Source organism: Protomyctophum bolini (assembly GCF_963924005.1).
Source record: "Protomyctophum bolini genome assembly, chromosome: 18".
In the NCBI taxonomy this organism is placed as follows: Eukaryota; Metazoa; Chordata; class Actinopteri; order Myctophiformes; family Myctophidae; genus Protomyctophum; species Protomyctophum bolini.
The window spans coordinates 29,335,354-29,354,118 of NC_137879.1; the positions used below are offsets into that span (position 1 = coordinate 29,335,354).

General features: G+C 44.2%; 1 protein-coding gene across 14 annotated transcripts in view; it reads right to left on the reverse strand.

The window, feature by feature from the left end:
• LOC308333327 (calcium/calmodulin-dependent protein kinase type II subunit gamma) overlaps window positions 1-18,765 on the reverse strand; it is a 69,935-nt gene that overhangs the window by 49,618 nt on the left and 1,552 nt on the right. For all 14 annotated transcript variants that reach the window (XM_080789664.1, XM_080789663.1, XM_080789670.1 and 11 more), the window contains exons 2-3: window positions 14,406-14,500; window positions 5,260-5,319 (exon numbers count right to left, since the gene is read on the reverse strand). In XM_080789664.1, coding sequence (XP_080645790.1) covers window positions 5,260-5,319; window positions 14,406-14,500 — 155 coding nt within the window. The remainder of the gene's footprint in view (window positions 1-5,259; window positions 5,320-14,405; window positions 14,501-18,765) is intronic.

Here is an 18,765-nt window from a genome sequence, read left to right on the forward strand (position 1 = left end):
TATAGGGGCTTGGCCCAACATCAATAGGACTAATTAGATCGTTCCTCACCCAGGAGTCAGCCCAACTCCTAATCCAGACAACAGTCTTGTCAAAACTTGACTATTGTAACTCCCTCCTTACTGGCCTACCGGAATATGCACTTAAGCCAAAATGCCGCAGCTCGCTTGGTCTTCAACCAGCCAAAATTCTCACATGTCTCCCCCTTCTCCGCTCCCACCACTGGCTCCTGGCCGCTGCCCGCACAGAATACAAAACTCTGATGCTGGCATTCAAAGCAACCAAAGGTATGGCTCCCCCATATCTTGCAAGTATGATTGAACCCTACAAACCCTCCCGCGCACTCAGATCAGCCAACGCAGGGAAGCTGGAAGTACCCTCACTAAAAACGCCTGGACAACGCTCCACTCGTTCCAAACTCTTCTCCCATCTGGTTCCAAAACTGTGGAATGCACTTCCCATTACAATCAGAACTGCAGCCTCACTCCCAATCTTCCACTGTAGTCTGAAAACCCACCTTTTCAGACTCCATCATGGCCCGTAGCACTTACCCTACCGCCTTAGATAGCACTTTTTGTAGACTTAGATAGCATTTGATACAGACTTATAGCATGTTACGTAGACAGCACTAGAATTGCATTGTATGTAGTCATAGCACTTGCATTATGTACGTATAGCATAGTATAGTATATGTATGGTTTCATTATATAGATATTCCACTGTTACATTCGTAGTAGCTTACGCATGTTTCATGATAACTACTTTTTATGTATGTGATGTATTGCCATGCTTTTTGTTCTTGCTTAATGTAAATTGTTCTGGATTAAGAAGAAAATGAACTTTTGCACAATATTCTAATTCAATGAGATGGACCTGTAATATAATGACAAATCTTTTTTATCTTGGGAAGTGTGAGAACTAGTGATTTAGAAGGATTTTGTAGAATTGACCTCGGGTCCTAATGGGTTAAAAGGCATGACAATATAACTGGCGGTGGCTGGCATGATGATGATGAAGCAGGTTGCAGGTTACGCAGCCCAGTCTGGCGACAGCAGCACAGCACAGGACAGGACGGCCATGCCGGGGTTATGTAAAATAAAAGTATCAGTTGTATAACAATAAGACGACGACGCAGGATGGCCCTGCAGCACGAAACGAGAGAGAGAGAACGCTCACTCCTCCTGCCATCCTCCAACCCTCTCTCTCTCTCTCTCTCTCTCTATCCATCTGTCTCCCACTGCCGCTCTCTCCTCTCTCTCTCTCTCTCTCTCTCTCCATCCCATCTGTCTCTTTCCGTGCCCTCTTTTTGTCCAAAGTTTCAACCAGGCCCGTGTTGGTATATGTCAAGAGAGGGGGGAGGGAGCGAGACGGAGAGAGAGAGAGAGAGAGAGAGGGAGAGAGAGAGAGAGAGAGAGGGAGAGAGAGAGAGAGAGAGAGAGGGAGAGAGAGAGAGAGAGGAGGCGAGGGGTGTGCTGTGTGCCTGGGGGGATGACAGAGAAACTAGGACAGCGAAGAAAAGAGGAAACTAAGGAGGAGGCCAGTTTAAAAAGGTGTCGCTGGTTTAGCAGTAGCACCCCCTGCCCATATCCCCTCCCCTGCACCCACCGACCCTCCATTCCTGCTCTACGCAGTGGTTCTCAAAGTGAGGTCTGATGGACCCCCCCCCCCCTAGGGGTCCTTGCGGGGGTTCCAGGGGGCCACCAGGACATTTTGTAAATTTGTATATTTTTTACGACAGGCTTCAGCTATTGCTCTGCAGGAGACAGCTGGAATATTTGGAATACAGTGGAATATTTTCCATTCTAAACACAGATCTTTACCCGCCCTGCCCGACAAAAAAAAAAAAATCATGTGTCCATGACAGAGATTGATAACTACCGCTCGACAACAACACTCCTCAGGGATGCCGAATAGTCTTTCAGGGACTGGTTAGTCCTGGGATAACAGTCAGCCAGGTGAATGCAATGTTACTGTAGCTACCTAAGCCTGCATTGCCAGGCATCCCTGAGGAGTGGTGTTGTAGAGAGGTAGTTATCGATCTCTGTCATATCAAGGACACATGAATCTTTTTTGAGTCGGGCAGGGCGGGTGGGTAGCGTGGCATTGTCCGACATCCCGTTAGTCCGACCATTACTAACACTATCCAAAACGCTAACCTCACAGGTGATTTGTAACCCGTGTAGTGAGTTTGTTACAGATCGGCAGGGGCTGTAAAAAAACTGAACCGTACCAGCGTACCAAACCGAATGGCCCCGTAGCGAAATGAATGGTATACCGAATTAACCGAAATACAGAATACAGAGTTTCCACACCATACCCATTCACCACCACCAGTGAACGTGGAGTGGAGCGTTGAATCCCCTCAAGGAACCCTGAGGGTCCACGGACCCTGCTTCGAGAACCACTGCCCTAGAAGTTGTTTATGTACTTGCACATCAAGCCGCCTAGCGCTACAGAAACAGAGATAGGCTGCTGCCACCTGGCTCGGCAAGCAAGGCTTGCTTATATCAAATATGGGGGTCCGTGGCCTAATGCATATCTAACTAGGGGTCTCTTCAAATAAAAAACTTTGAGAAACAACCAGGGGTTCTCAACCTGTCGGTAGGTACCCCCAGGGGGGTCCCCACATGATTTTGGGGGGGTTCCCAGATGACAGTAAAGTGAGCATTATTAGGACTTTTAAGACCTTTTCAATACCTGTATCTAAATGTAAGAAAGAAAAAGACCATTATTTTATCCTACTAAATGCACCACGTCCCTGTACGTGTGTGTGTGCGTGCGTGCGTAATCCACGTAACTGGAGAACCGTTCACCCCACCGACTTCAAATTTGAAACACACGTTCTACACCACCACAGAGAGTGCAGTGCCCAGCCTTGAGTCGACTCAGTAGTATACACCATTGTCCAGAAACACCACAAAAGGCTCTGGTCAAGCTCTGCCAGGGGACCTAATGAGCCCAAGTCCCCTCACCTGTACAATTCCCAGAATCTGCCTCAGTCAATTGATTGCCATTGCAACCCCACACCTATACCATTTGATCATAACCAGTCCACTTTTCACAGTCTTCAGACACAGGCAGACAGATACATAATTATGGAGATAGATCTCCATATATGGAGACAAAAGGGACACAGACAGACAGACAGTTAAAATGGGTGCTATGACAACAGGCATTGCATACTAGGTTCCCCTTCTCAACTTGCATCGTTAGGCTGGTGGCCGACGGTCACAGGTCTAGTCAAAAGTAATCAGTAAACTATGTTAAAAATAAATAAAAAGGTCAAACAAATTGTCAAATAATATAAGAAAGACGCAAACATTGTGAAACTGGAAAGTCTGGAAAATTGCCAATCTATAAGCTCACAGCGCCTTGAAACGAGAGGCACTGTGAGCTTGTAGATCTGCCATTTTCAAAAATATTTATCTGTGGAAGTGAGTCAGGACAAGTGCTTGTCGGGTGGGGGGTCCCCAGTTCAAATATGATTCCTTGTGGCTCATGGCCAACGAGCCGTCACATGACCGGTCTAGCCAATGAGGAGGGATCAAGTCATCAAGACCTCACACAGTTTCCACCAGCGAGCGAGAGATGGCGAGCGAGAAGGGACACTCTTCCTCTTTACTTGAGAAAACAGAAACAGTAACATAGCAGCAATACTGGCCGCTATGGCACAGCGTAAACAACGCTGCTGTTGACAGTTCTTATATACAAGCTTAGCTGCACAACGGTCAGGAGCGAACTAATGGCTAACGTAAATATATATATGGAAATAAGAATAAGTACATATATACCTGTATATTTAACGAACCATAATCAGAAAATAACACCAACAAATAACAATAAACAGCTCGCCGTTACAGGGTCACGGACTAAAAAGGTTGAGAACTGGCGTAGCCGTAGACAACCAGCAGCAGACCAGGGCTGAACCACTGGACTGCATCAACCTAGTATTTTGTCGTACTGTAAACAAATTAATGATGCACCTGCTGTTGCTTTTTCTACTGTTGACACCGTCCAGACTGAGAGACTTTTTAAACATAATCAAAATAGTGATCATAATCAATATTGACAACTTTATTTCCCCAAAATAGTTAGTACGAAGTCCAAAAATAATAAAATTAAATAATAATAAAATTTGCCAATCTGCAAGCTTACAGCAGCAAAACGTTGTACCGTTGTATAACAAAGCATAAAATGGGGGCTTAAGTGGTTAAGAAATAACACATCATGGATGGAATCCATAAAAGTGTGAGAGATAAACAGCTGTTGCAAGGTGCTTTATAAATTATATACACTGGTGCCATGAGTTAGCACGCCAAGGTTCAATCCCATTTGTTACTTTGTTTCAACCGAGGGAGTAATACAATACAATACAATACAGTATGTTCTACTGTATATTTTAGGAAGGCATAATACAGTTTTATGTATTTACATTAATGATGTTGAAGCCAGATGTTTGTAGGCTGGTGTCACATTTTTTTGAGTCTATTTCAAGTAAAACCAAGCCCTTAACAGTCAATATTTAATTTCAAGCTTTTCCCCCCCACTACACCCATTAGTTAAGAAAAAACTATTCTTAACTTTGATGGGATTATGAAATATAAAAAATACTTTTGATACAATTTAATATATACATTTTTAAACATTTTCCTTTGTACCACACGTAATTAATTATGCCATGGTCCGTCTATAGCCCACTGGTTGAGAAATAGCGGAACACTCACACTCACACTCCTACCAACATAAAGGTGCCAGATGTAAACCGCTGCACATGGTTCTTCACAAAGAAAGTGAAAGACCTTTCTAGGGGCCATATAGAACCGTTTTGTTAAAGTGGGTGAATTTCTCACACAGGCAGGCAGCTCCAAATAGCTTATCAGGCTTTGACAGATTCTCTCTGATACTGATAATACAACTCAGCCAGTTTCTCAGCCACTAATAACTGATTCTTGGTGCACTCTTCGCTTAAGAACCTTACCCTACATGGACTGAGAGGACACACACACACACACACACACACACCTTGTGTGAAGAGGCTTAACCTTAGACCTCACCACTGCATACCTAATACCTAATATACTATACCGCTACCCTAAAATGGCTTTGGAAAGCATGGAGATATCAGAATTACCTCACCGTCCAGGACTTTTCCTATTTTTCTATCCTTGGATAGGATACCTTGCATGTAACGCACACTGGACGTGTACAATTGCGCACGAGCGAGCGCACACACACACACACACACACACACACACACTCACCGATGTTGGAGTGCTTCAGCAAACGGCAGATCCGCGCTTCTCTCTCCAGCTTCTGATGGTCTGAGGGAGACAGGAAGCAAAATATTAAAGGCTGGTTATAACCATGTCGGGGCGGAAACCCCTCATCCCCAGATTTCAATTCCATGATGAGACCTGAGATATAGCCTGATTGTTACTAGTTGTATAATCAGAATAATCTGATCACATCAGTTTTACAAGTAGGTGAAATTTGTTTTTGTGCATAGTTCCCATCGTGTTATTTTTTCCAATAAAACAAAGAAAGGGAAGAAGAGAGGTGGAGTTCACCTGTATGGCTGTTTCCCATTCTCCCATAAGTGATGTGTGCATTTAGCTCTGTTAATCCCTGAGGAAGACTATTGTCGTAATGTTCCGAGCTCAGAGCTTGTAGATCAGCTACCCTTTGTCAAACTTTGGAAAGTAAAAAGTGGTTTATTCTGTCCGAGTTTTATAATATTGAACCAATGAAAATTATTAACAAGAGCTTGTGACTAAATAACTGCACTGGAACACAAGTTCTTTTTTGTTGCTTTTCTCCTGAACAGTTAACGCTTTTGGACAGTGACGCCATTTACGATGAGGGTACTGTGTCGATACTCGATAGCCGACAAATTATTATATAACTAACCCTTCATGTCTTTGAATGTTAGTTATTATTTAATACATTACTTAAGCCAACGTAATTTAATGAATACATGTTCAACAATTGGGCCCATATGTCAGTCATATAATCACAATCAGGAATCATAAAAGGCTGTTAAGAGTGGGAGCGGTTTTGTAATGCCCGTTCTGTGACTGGATGGCTCTGTAATGGCCATTCTGAACAGAACAGGCTGCTTTAGAATGCTTTTTCTGTTAGACTAACAGAGATTCTCAATCTGTGGACCAGGGACCACTTTCTGGCCGCGAGGGTATCACAAGTGGGGCCCGAAATAATTGGCAAAACACTTTTATTGATCACAGTTTTATTGATCACAATGTAAACTATTATGGCTATAATGTCCAAATACTAAATAGAGAATATATTCCAACCCGAGTTGAAAAACATCTCGTCTACACTACAGTTGATTATGCCACATATGCGCAGCTGGATTATTCTGATCCATTCTCTGCCTCTGTGTGTGTGGTGGTGGTGACCCAACTGTGCCAAACTGCCAACCAACAATAGCCGCCCCATGCCAGCCAATCACTATTCAGACACTATACAGCAAAGAGAGAGCACAAGGATGCCGACGATGCAGGGAGAGCAGATGGCATGGAGGTGAAAACAGTCTTTAGTTAAATGTTAATTTAAATTGAGATATTCCTCTAAATTGACGTTGCCGCAGTCCAGGCCCCCAAATAAAGTCCTGGGAAGAAATTGGCTCGAGGTCAGAATTAGTTCCCGACCTCTGATGTACAAGTAGCCTGACAGCAAGTCTCGGGTTCGATTTCCAAGCCTGGCAGAGCTTTGCTGCATGTCACTGCACAACCCTTTCCCTGTTTCCTGTCAATCTCCACTGCACACATCAAATAAGACAGAAAAGCTCCCAAAAATATCTTCAAAAAATTTACAAAACAAACAAACATGCTCTGAAAATGCATTCAGCCCAGTCAGCCACCCATTGAGTGGTTTCTTCAAGTGGGCCCTGATCCAGAAAAGGTTGAGAAGAGAACTACTCCACAGAATCAGCATTCTAAAAAGCCTGGTCAGAATGGTCATTGCAGCAGAGCCGTCTGGTCAAACTCAGTTACATATCCATCCAATTATCCATTAGGGTAGTCCTTCATATCGGGTCAGTGTGACAGCATTGGGTTCCAAAGCAGTGGGCGTAGGTTTGTTAGCGGCTGCTCTCATTCTAGCAGTCCACACACAGATAGGGCTGTCACGATTTTACTAGAAATAATTGCGACCAACGATTTAATTGTGTTTTTGGCATTTAAATTGCACATTGTAACAATATGAATAAAAACCTAATTTCTGTTTAGCTGATAGTAGAAATAGCTGATCTACATGTCAGGAAGTGACACGTTGTAAGTTTGTAGATCTGCCATGTTTTGGAAAATGTATATGAACATTTTTCAACATGTAAACCATTATTATGCAAACTAATGCAATTACCTAAAATAATTGATGGCGATTAGAAAAGTGAGACTAGGTTTACTTTTTGAGTGATGCAACCACTCCTATAGTGTGTGTCCCTGGGTCTGTCCCTGTGTCCCTGGCTGTGTCAGAGCACGAAAATATCGTTATAGCGTCTGTTCACCACCAAGTTTCACTGTTGCACAGCCAACACACAGACCGACTCACACAGGCCAGGGAGGAGGGCTTGTATAGCACAGCACAGCACAGCACCACTCACTTCAGACGGGTCTGATTTTTAATGTCACAGTCAATGCTACAGCAATGTGATAACCGTGTTTGCTTGTGAAATTACATTACCATACATTTGTTTGTTCAATTTAGTCACTTCCAAGTATCGATAAGTGGTACTGTATGATGGTATTATACAATCATGATTGATCAATTACACTTTTATATATATAAAAAAACAGGCTTCTACATAGCTCACTGAAACTAGTGGTGAATCTAACAATATACATCAGCAACATATTATTTTGGCAGCCATTGATTTATACCAAACCCATCCCTTTGCCCTGTGCATTTGTGATGCTGACAAACATAAGAATAAACATTAAGACAAAGAATTGAAGGGGCCGGGCCGTAGATTATTTTTAAAAACACAAGGATGCTGCCCGCCGTTGCTGTCTGGTGGAAACCAACCTTGCATGTCCAAAACTGGTCCTTTTTTAATAATATTATATATTGTTTTATAATAGTGAGAACAGCAGATCCACAAGCTCACAACGCCCATGTGAGCTTGTAGATCTTGCTTTTTTCACTACTTTTGCATGAGACTCTTATGACAAAGTAGGGCATTGAATTACGGTGAGAAAAAAAAAAAAATATGGAGATACAAGGTTTCTGCCCGACAGCAACTGGGTTGCTGTCGGGCACTGAAACATTACAGTTACGAGTGTGAATCTTGTCACTTTAAGCAAAGCACCAATGACCACAACAACAAGCGCCTGTTTTAGTCAGGGTCATGCAAAAATTCATCTGCAAATTACTGTGTGGCTCTGTTATGCAAGAGGCGTGTGTGTGTGTGTGTTGCATGTGTGTGTGTGTGTGTGTGTGTGTGTGTGTGTGTGTGTGTGTGTGTGTGTGTGTGTGTGTGTGTGTGTGTGTGTGTGTGTGTGTGCGCGTGCGTGCGTGCGGGCGTGTGTGAAAAAATGGGTTAGTCTGAGGCCCAGTGGTAGAACATTGCAGTGCTGGCATTTCTAGTGCGTAAGTAAGGAAACACACACAGAATGCCAGCGAGAACAGTCAACACACAAATGCACACAATGAAAAAAAGACATCCTATCCAAAGCCTTGTTTCAGGATATAACTATCGTATATCCAAACTATGGTCACTGTCGGGTGGAAACCTTGAATGTACAAAACAGTTACTTTTAAGGACATTTACAAAATGTCTTCCAGTGGATTCAATGTTGTAATTATTTGGTCACAAGCCGTTATAAAAATTCGGCATTGGTTCAATAATTATATAAAACTCAAAAACAGCACATCGACTGCTCACACCGCGACTCAACGTGACTGCGAGCTTGTAGATCGGCTATTGTTGCCACTTTTCTGTGAAACCGCAGCGTAGCGTGACGGAGGCGGACATTCATTGACGAGGAAAAGCGTCCGAAAGTTTAACCCATTCTGGGAAAGCGAGGGGAAAATGGTTATTGTATAAATTTAAGAAAGGACAGTTGTGAAGCAATAAGAAAGAAATAAGAAGAGGTTTGCTTTGAATTTTATTTTTGGATTGTGCTTGTGTGTAAACACACAATTGTAAATCTCCAATAATAACAATATAAAAAAATAAATGGGAAAGCATCCGTGTTGTTTTAGATTTTAGCGTTGGCTATTCAAAAATAGCAGATGTACACTTCGTGCCACACTGCGAGCTTGCTTGTTACATCTGCTATTTTATTTATTTTCATCTCGAGAATGTGTGATTTAGAAGGCCTTTGTAGAATCGGCCTCAGGTCTTATTGTGGAGATACAAGGTCTCTGCCCCGACAGCAACGAGCGTCTCGTGCAAGCCTGGGTGTGTGCTCGCTCACATGTGATGTGGCATGTCGTGGGCGTGTTGAGTCACGTGACTCATCATTCACCGACCGCCCCCCTGGCTGGTGACAGCCCCGTAGGTGGGGTCAGAGGTCACGTGGGGTGACGACACCGGCAGTCATGAGTCAGGAGGACGTTGTGTTTGCGCGCGTGTCTGCGCTTGTCGTTTGCTTATCGGACGAGCCGAGTCCCACGTCGCCGCTCTGATACAAGAGCAGCGGCACACCGGGACAAAGACTCTTGTCTTCATTTTAAGATTTGCAAATGCGTGTCCGGGCGGGACGGCCCAGGCGGACAGGCTATCTTTGAGATTAATTACACACAATGACTGTTGTTGAGCAATCAAAATGCAGCCCAAGAAGTAATTAATTGCAATCACATTTCTACAAATGCACCAAAGACATTGCAGGTGTGATTTTCCTCATCGTCGTCATGGTCATCAGAGCCGAACCGATGCCAGATATTTGGGTCCCGTTGCCGATCCCAATTTTGGAGAGTCCTAGACCAGCGGTTCTCAAACTATTTTGTGTCAAGGCCATATATAACAGGCCGCAGGCACTCATCTAAAAAATGGTTTGCGCCAGGGACCGCCAGAAGATCAGATTTGTATTACATTTTTCAGTTGTATGGCTCAATATGTGTCGATTGGAGACGCATTTCTAGCTTGCAGATCTGCTACTTTTGATGATTTCGCGTGACGCTGTAATACGATCAAGCAAGGCTTGATCGTACAAAACAAAACACAGGGGTTTCTACCCGACAGCAACGATATTCCTCATCATCATCGCACTCAAAACTCATCCTGCTCTGCGTCCTTGCAAGATTTTGTTTTCCCTCTTTTCTCTCTCTCTCTCTCTCTCTCTCTCCCTCACTTTGTTAACTGGCTAAAGGTGGTGACACCAAGACAACGCTGCCTGCTCTTCTCTAAGGGAACCCAGGTGTTCTTAGGCCCCGCCTCAGCTGTCAAGTCTGTCTCTCTCCCTGCCAGGTATAGATTTCCCTAATCTGAGAGAGAGAGAGAGAGAGAGAGAGAGAGAGAGAGACATCAACCTCCTTCTAATTACACTAGTGACGCAGGAGGAGAGAGTGAGTACAAGCAGCAACAGACAGAGCGAGAGAGAGAGAGACAGACAGAGCGAGAGAGGGAGGATTACATCGAATGTCCATTTGCTAGAAGAGGATCACAGCTCCCCTGTGTGTGCGCGGGTGTGTGTGTGTGTGTGTGTGTGTGTGTGTGCGTGTGTGTCCGTCTACCATGGTGCAGTGTCACTGCAGCACTCACTAATTCATTCAATCTCCTTATTTGTTGTGTGTGTGTGTGTGTGTGTGTGTGTAAAAATGTACACGCATGTGCGCGCTTGCGCGTGTGTGGAAGTAGAGGATGGGAAAGAGAGAGCTGGCGGGTAATTACTGGCACTTCCTGCTGTTCTCTAATTGGCCATCTGCTTTGCCAGGGGGCGGGCCTACAGCCTTCTCTTACATCAGTGTAGGGGGGAGGAATGCATGGAACACTTGCGTGCATGCACGCGTCATGCATCACACAGACACATAGAAGTGGCACCCAGACACTTTGAGGTGGTTTTCATATCAGCTTAAACGTAAAACACATCAAACTTTATGGCGTGAATAGTATAATTAAATGCCCCCATCAGCCACCTTTTTAACCACACTGGGTGAGAAGTGTCTGTGTGCATGCGTGTGTGTGTGTGCACGTAATCCGCGTATGTGTGCATAACTAGCCAAGCCTTCCTGGATGGATACTAACCACTAGTGTCCTTATTCTGTGGAGAACATTTGGAAAAAATAGCCAATCAACAAGCTCACACACAATGCGTGTAGGGGGGTGGGTGGGTGGGTAGGAGGGGGCCTAGTATAGAGCCCTGGGGGACCCCTGTCACCGAAGCATATATGGCTTAAGTGGCTAAGACAGGGCTAGCCCTTAGCTAACCACCTACATCCCTCTGTCTCTCTGTGCTCAGATTACTGTGGTGTTTACTGGAGCTTTGAGAGACTTACCCGCCAGGCTGTGAGCTGTGAGCTCACACTGCTGGCCCCCGACTGTCACGTTAAAAAACAAAACACACAAGGGAGAAAAAAAAACACCAAATCCTACCAGGCACGCTGCCCGCTTGCGCAGCGGGCCGCCTGCCTTGGTGACTGTGCAGTGTTGCACGGATGGTGCGGTTTGTGTAGTAGTAGTACACACACACACAGTGAAATCTTGAGCGTTCATTATGATTTATCTCAGAGTGCGTGTGCACAAATATAAACAAATAAAAAAGAATAACACAAGATTTCATAGTGCTATACGAAATAGCAGATCTACAAGCTGCGCGCTACGAGCTTGTAGGTCTGCTATTTCGTATCTGTAGAGTGAGTGGCCTCCCACAGTAGCTCCTCCTCCCTCGACTCAAAATGATCTTTAATTGTTCTCCATCATCACATCTCTCCCTCTCTCTCATTCTGTCTCTTCACCGCTAGTGTGAGGTGTCACTGGGCTCACTGCAAAGCTAACGCTGTTCAAACTCCCCCTCTCCTGGCCTGCTTTATTCTCCCGTGGCAAACGCGTGCACTGCACGCACACGCGCACACACACACACACACACACACACACGCTTGAACCAGGCCAGTTGGAGTAAGACACACACACGCTGAGCATGCAGGCCTATATTGTAGTCCCTGCCTCTGTGAAGAGCCAAAAAGATTTCTGCTGAGCCCTTACTTTTATCTGCCTCTCTCGCGCGCACCGAGATATTAATACCAGGGAGCTGCCCTGGGTGGACACTGGATGTCGGGGCTAGAACAATGACAGCATTACAACATGCGCGGATGCCGCACAATAGAGACATGCTGCATTACCGTCGTTAGTCCCTGACACACTGCGCGCCCAAAATGGCCTCACACACGATACAAACACACACGCACGCACGCACACACACACACACACACACACACACACGCCACACATACACAAAGTGCCAACAGGCACAGACAACAACAGGGAGGCGCCTATGGAATCCTTGGGGTTTTAGGCCCTGATGAGATACATTTAGTATAAGTGGATTACCCTCAATACTGGCCAATCCCCCTCAACAGAGAGACGGAGAGAGAAAGAGGGGAAGACGCTCGTACACAAACCTACGCTGTCTGAGAAACAGAGAGAGGGAGAGAGAGAGAGAGAGAGAGAGAGAGAGAGAAAGAGAAAGTGAGGGGGAAGACAGACGGGGCGGGCGAGCGAGCGAAGGAGAGAAGACAGTCTGCAGAAGAAAGGAACAGGAGGGGGCAGATGTGTGGTACTAGGGGGAGAGAGAGAGAGAGAGAGAGAGAGAGGAGGCGAGGGGTGTGCTGTGTGCCCAGGGGAAGGTACAAGAATAGAGGAAAAATGTTTTTTTTTCCCTAAAATGCACACTTATATTAAGGATGCAGGGGAGGGTTCCGGCACACTAACCCCCCAATGACCCTGCCCCCTGCAGAAGATGACATGTAATAAATATGTCACTTTTTGCGCACGCACACACGGGCTGGGAGGTGGAGGCTGTAGCGTAGGGGTGTAATGATACCTTTTAACAGCGATACGATAAGTATCACGATACAATGGTTGACAATACATAGACGATATTGGTTCATTATGGCGATACGATACGATTCAATGATTTGAAATCGATAACATTAAATACGTGTGAAACTTGTGGATAATCCAGGTTTTTAAAGGGAAAGGTGTATTATTATGGATTCTCTGGCAAATAGATGGACGGACATTGTATTTGAACAAACACGCACCTTGACATGAACACAGAGAATACACACATTTTTCAATGGACCAATTGTAGCTATACTTGAAGCTCGACCGGCCGTAGCTCTGCGCCACGCATCTGTGTCGCAGTGCAATCTGAATGAGACACACACACACTTTATCTGAAATAAATCATAAATAATACTAATAATAAACTAGGCTTCCCATCATGCACCTGTAACCCACAATGCATTGCACTGCATGGAGGGCGGCGTGTGATCTCTGTGCTGTACTCTGTACTACTGTAATGTGCTCTGTAATGTACTCTGTACTGTACTTTGTGTAACACACTGTACTGTACTCTACTTTGTGCTGTACTACTGTATACTGTACTCTGTTCTGTACAACTGTATTATGCTCAGTACTGTACTTTGTGTACTACTCTGTACTCTGCTGCACTGCACTATACTGTACTGCTGTAAGGAGTCTCTACATTGATCCATTTAACTTCTATAATTTGCACTGGAATAAGGAGTGTATACAATTTGATATTTTGTCCATAAAGTAATACAGAATACAAAGTATCTCTCTCTCTCTCTCTCCAAGCTAGCACCGCCCGACTCATTGGAGGAAATGTAGGGTTCAGTGTCTTGCCCAAGGACACTGACATGTGCTGCCGCCAACCCCATGGATCATTAGACGACCTCCTTTACCTCCTGAGCCACAGCCACGCAAAGTGGGGGACACTGATGAGGGTGGCATTGGAAATTTGGGGCACGAGCCCACTCACTTTCAAAATGTAAAATAGGATGGAATGGAAAAGTAATTAAATGCATCTTTTTTTCTTCTTAAAATTGCTAAATACAATGCAAGTACTTGGTATTGATTACATTGATTATTTACATTGCAAAACAATCCGATACAAAGTCAAACGATACAATACAATATTGCTGTTTACGATTTATTTTTTTATCGATATTTCAATACAGTTACTATATATCGTTACACCCCTACAGCGTAATGATACTCCAGAGGAAGAACGTTGGCCTGCTAAGTGCCATGTTTATGAGGGAAGTCATCAAATGGACAAGCGGCTCTCTGAGAAGAATATTCCCCAACTGACGTGATGGTCGGCATGCATTTTCCAGTTCAAATGCATGCACATTTGACACACAAACTAAACAAAACAAATGAGTGGGATGAGTGTGATTTTGAGTGTGCAGTGCATGTTACCTCTAGCGGACAGCTTCTTAGTGTTGATTATTTTTGCGGCATACTCCTGTCCAGAGGACTTCTTGACACATCGGCGCACCACCGAAAAAGCTCCCCTAAGGAGAAGAGACAATAGAACCAAGGAAATCAGTTGCAACTTGCACACATGACTGTATCATTATGCACATGGCAGCATCAGCACCTTGTGATCGCAGACTTAATACAACCTTTGACGGCAATGGTTATTACTATTAGCCGCAGCGTCCACACAGCTGTAGATTCTTCTCAAGTTGTCTCAAAATCAGTTTTTAGATTACTTAGCAGATGTTCACGTGCTTCTCTGTGGAAGCATAATCAGGCCCAATATGGGCTAATATTACCCAATATGACACATTCATTTTACCTCAAAAATACTTACGTTGAATATATTATCAATGGTGGCCATTTTGCCCTTATACCATACTTCACTCATTCAAAAAAGGAAAGCATCCGTGTCAGTTTGGCTAATAAAATAGCAGATATACAGTACAAGCTCACAGCGTGGCATTTCGTGCCACGTTGTGAGCTTGTACATCTGCTATTTTTTAAAGTACAAGATTGTTGTGAGAACAACTACTGATATACAAGGCATCCGTAGAATTGGCCTCAGGTCTTACCCCATTTAGACCGGGAACCGGACTAACTATACCTTCAATCCAGGAACCCGGGGTTGTTGTTGCAGTGTACAGTATACTATATAACCTACATTTTTTTGTACATTTTGTTTTTCAGAAAACGTAGGTCTAAATGGGTTAAATATCGACATTGTGCATTTATATAGCGCCTTTATCCAAGGTGCTTTACAGAGATTGTGCATTACATTCACCCATTCACACACACATTCATACACCGATGCGGAAACCATGCAAGGCACCAACCAGCACATCAGGAGCAATTAGGGGTTCAGTGTCTTGCTCAAGGACACTTCGACACTAACTCTGGGGGAGCCCGGGTTCGAACTGGCGACCTTGCGGTTACCATCCAGCCACTCTACCCCTGAGCCACCACCGCCCGATGTAAGAGAGTAGAATGGCCAGTGTATGATATGGTCAATGGCATCATATTTCTCGATCTTAAAGTCTTTCACCAAATCTTCACCAGGAAATGCAGGCACCAGAAGCTCTTGGCTGTGCCATACAGTCCATTATGTATTGCGAATTTTCGGTGATTGTTTATCTTAACGAGTGCATCGCACAGAGATGGAAACGTAACGGCATAATGATATTCAGTTATGTGTCTGGACAGTTTTATACATGCACATAGAAAGAAAGGTCAGCACAGACATTAGTCAGCAGCCGGGGCAGAAGATTATTCAACAATTCAGTCAGAGATACTTAGAAGTAGCAGAGTGTCCTGGACGGTGGTTAAAGGCACCGACTGGAAAGGTTCACAGGTTCAGTTCCTGCTGGAGCCTCTATGGTTTATAATGGTTTTCAACCTTTTTCATGTCAAGGTCCATTATAAATTAGGCATTTGATTTGAGCCCACAGACTACCATTTGATGACATTTAGCCTCTCAGACCCAAGACTTAGAATATGTTGTTGTCGTTAGATAAGATTTTGTCCACAATTCCATACTGTATTGATGTGACACTGGTACCATTAGAAGAGATAACAGGCAAACATTGATCAAAATAACAATTCTTCTAGACTCTCTAATTGTGTAAACTTCTTGTAAATTAAGTAATGCGGATGTTTAACAATAATTAAATCTTGCAAGCGTTAAATTAAACCAAATGGACCTGTAAGGTTTTATTTGGTTTCATCTTACTCTCTCAAAAATTACCAACTCTCCATCATTTAGCTCGGGACCATCTGCAACCCACTCAAGGACCACTGGTGGTCCCCTGACTTGCTTTTGCTTTAATCCATGGATTAAAGCAAAATAAATTATCACGACTGAAAAATGTTGTATGGACAAGTCCTAATGTGCGATTTGTGAAACACTGAAACAGTGTCGATAGGAGCCCCCCGTCGATAGGAGCCCCCCACACTAGTGAAACAGTGTGATAGGAGCCCCCCCACACTAGTGAAACAGTGTGATAGGAGCCTCCCACACTAGTGAAACAGTGTTGATAAGAGCCTCCCACACTAGTGAAACAGTGTTGATAGGAGCCTCCCACACTAGTGAAACAGTGTGATAGGAGCCTCCCACACTAGTGAAACAGTGTGATAGGAGCCTCCCACACTAGTGAAACTGTGATAGGAGCCGCTCCCACACTAGTGAAACAGTGTGATAGGAGCCCCCCCACACACACTAGTGAAACAGTGTGATAGGAGCCCCCCACACTAGTGAAACAGTGTGATAGGAGCCTCCCACACTAGTGAAACAGTGTGATAGGAGCCTCCCACACTAGTGAAACAGTGTGATAGGAGCCCCCCCACACACACTAGTGAAACAGTGTGATAGGAGCCCCCCCACACTAGTGAAACAGTGTGATAGGAGCCTCCCACACTAGTGAAACAGTGTGATAGGAGCCCCCCACAGTAGTGTCGTTTCCTAAACAATTAACACAATTTGATTTTGTTTGCTGTTCTACATACTGCGAAACAGGTGAAGAAATCACAGATTGAGGCTCGGTTATTTATAAAATAACAGAGACCATTGGGGTTTTATGGAACATGCTACTGAACATATTGCTAGTTTGACCACTTCAAATGCCATCATCTTAAAATAATAACCGAAAATAGCCTATTTTCACTGCACAACATGCTTGTTGTGCTGGTTTCTATTGCATAACATACTTTCATAGTAGAAATGCTGGCTTCCATTGTGCAACATGCTTCCATAGAAGAAATGCTGAGCTTCTATGGAATCCAATTGACTGAAATTAGTCATGGCGACTGAGAACTTTAATTCATGAGAATGACATCTCTAAAACACAAAATGCCTCGCGCTGCGAGGCGTTGTGAGCTTGTACATCGGCTATTTTCGGCAAAGAGGTTTGGTCTGGTGTAGAGGGGGAGAAAAGCAGACTAAGTTGACAGTGGTTAAATGTCTGAAAATTCACATCAACATGAATGCTGATGAATGATGATGACAGATTGACAGTGCTGTCAAACAAGTCTATGAAGCCATCTATGAAAACGTTCAATGTGCAAGTTGCAACACAATCTTATACAATAATGTAGAGGGGGTCCCTGCTTCATCTCTCTCTCATTGTAACGAACAATGGAAGGAATGTGAATGTAAAAATTGCATCATTATATAGGGGGATTATTCATTATGAGAGTTTAAAATATGTTAGAGAAAAAATGACATGTACAAAGGATATGCATCATTAAGCTTTGAGCTTCAGCCTATGCCTTTTCGATCAACTATAAGAGAATGTGAATATTTTAGGTAATGATTTATGTTACACTGTTGAATTTATCGAAATAAACTAAACTAAACTAAATTTAGGGGGTCGGTCGATGCTCCTTGGCCTAAAGACCCCTGCACTAGACCTACTAGTACGGTACAGTCGAAGCCTTTGCCATCGTGTGATATGTAAGGCTAGGGCTGCAACTTCAAAACTGCATCTCACTCCCCCAGCACTCTGCACTTACTGTCAATTATTTAAAAGAAAGTGACAGGTGACAGAAATAAGCTGCTCGCTTTCAAAGTCATATGAGGGGAACGCAATACACAATCAAGATGGAAATGGTTGCAGAAAACGTGCCGGTGGCCAGCGCAGTAGTGGTGGTGGTGGTCAGCTAGCTGCCAGTGGATGTGAAAAAGCAGCCCTGCCCATTATAGTAGCTCCACCGTGGTATACTGGGGGTGGAGGGAGAGGGAGGGGGTGGATGTGACAGTTGTTACACAGCTACAACCATGGAAACCAGGTGTGCTCACCGCGGAACAATCACTGGGCATTGATTACTGTCAATCACTGGGCACAGAGTGGAGAGGAAAGAGAAGTAAAGGGGAGGGGGGTTGGTTTCACGGGGTTGGGAGGCCAAAGCAAGCTGCCCCCCTGCCCTGCATGCTGTCGCTTTGGTCAAAACAGGAGAATACAAGAAAACCTCTCAAGGCCAAATAGAAGAGAGAGAGAGAAAATAAATCTGATGCTAATGATGGCACCATTTTTTTATCACGGTAATACAAATATATATATTATGTATGTATAACAATACCTTTATTCACACCACAAGACGTCGCCCCCTAATAATAATAATAATAATTAATAATAATTATAATAATGCTAATGCCTCGGTGCAGCGTGCATAACGCTACTATCACGATGATGACAACGTATTTATTGATAACTGGTGACGACAAGGCAGGCCAGCTGCGGTGTGCTACTGGGGGGGGGGGGGGGGTGCGGGGGGATGAGGGGGTTATTATACTGCAAGCTAAAAT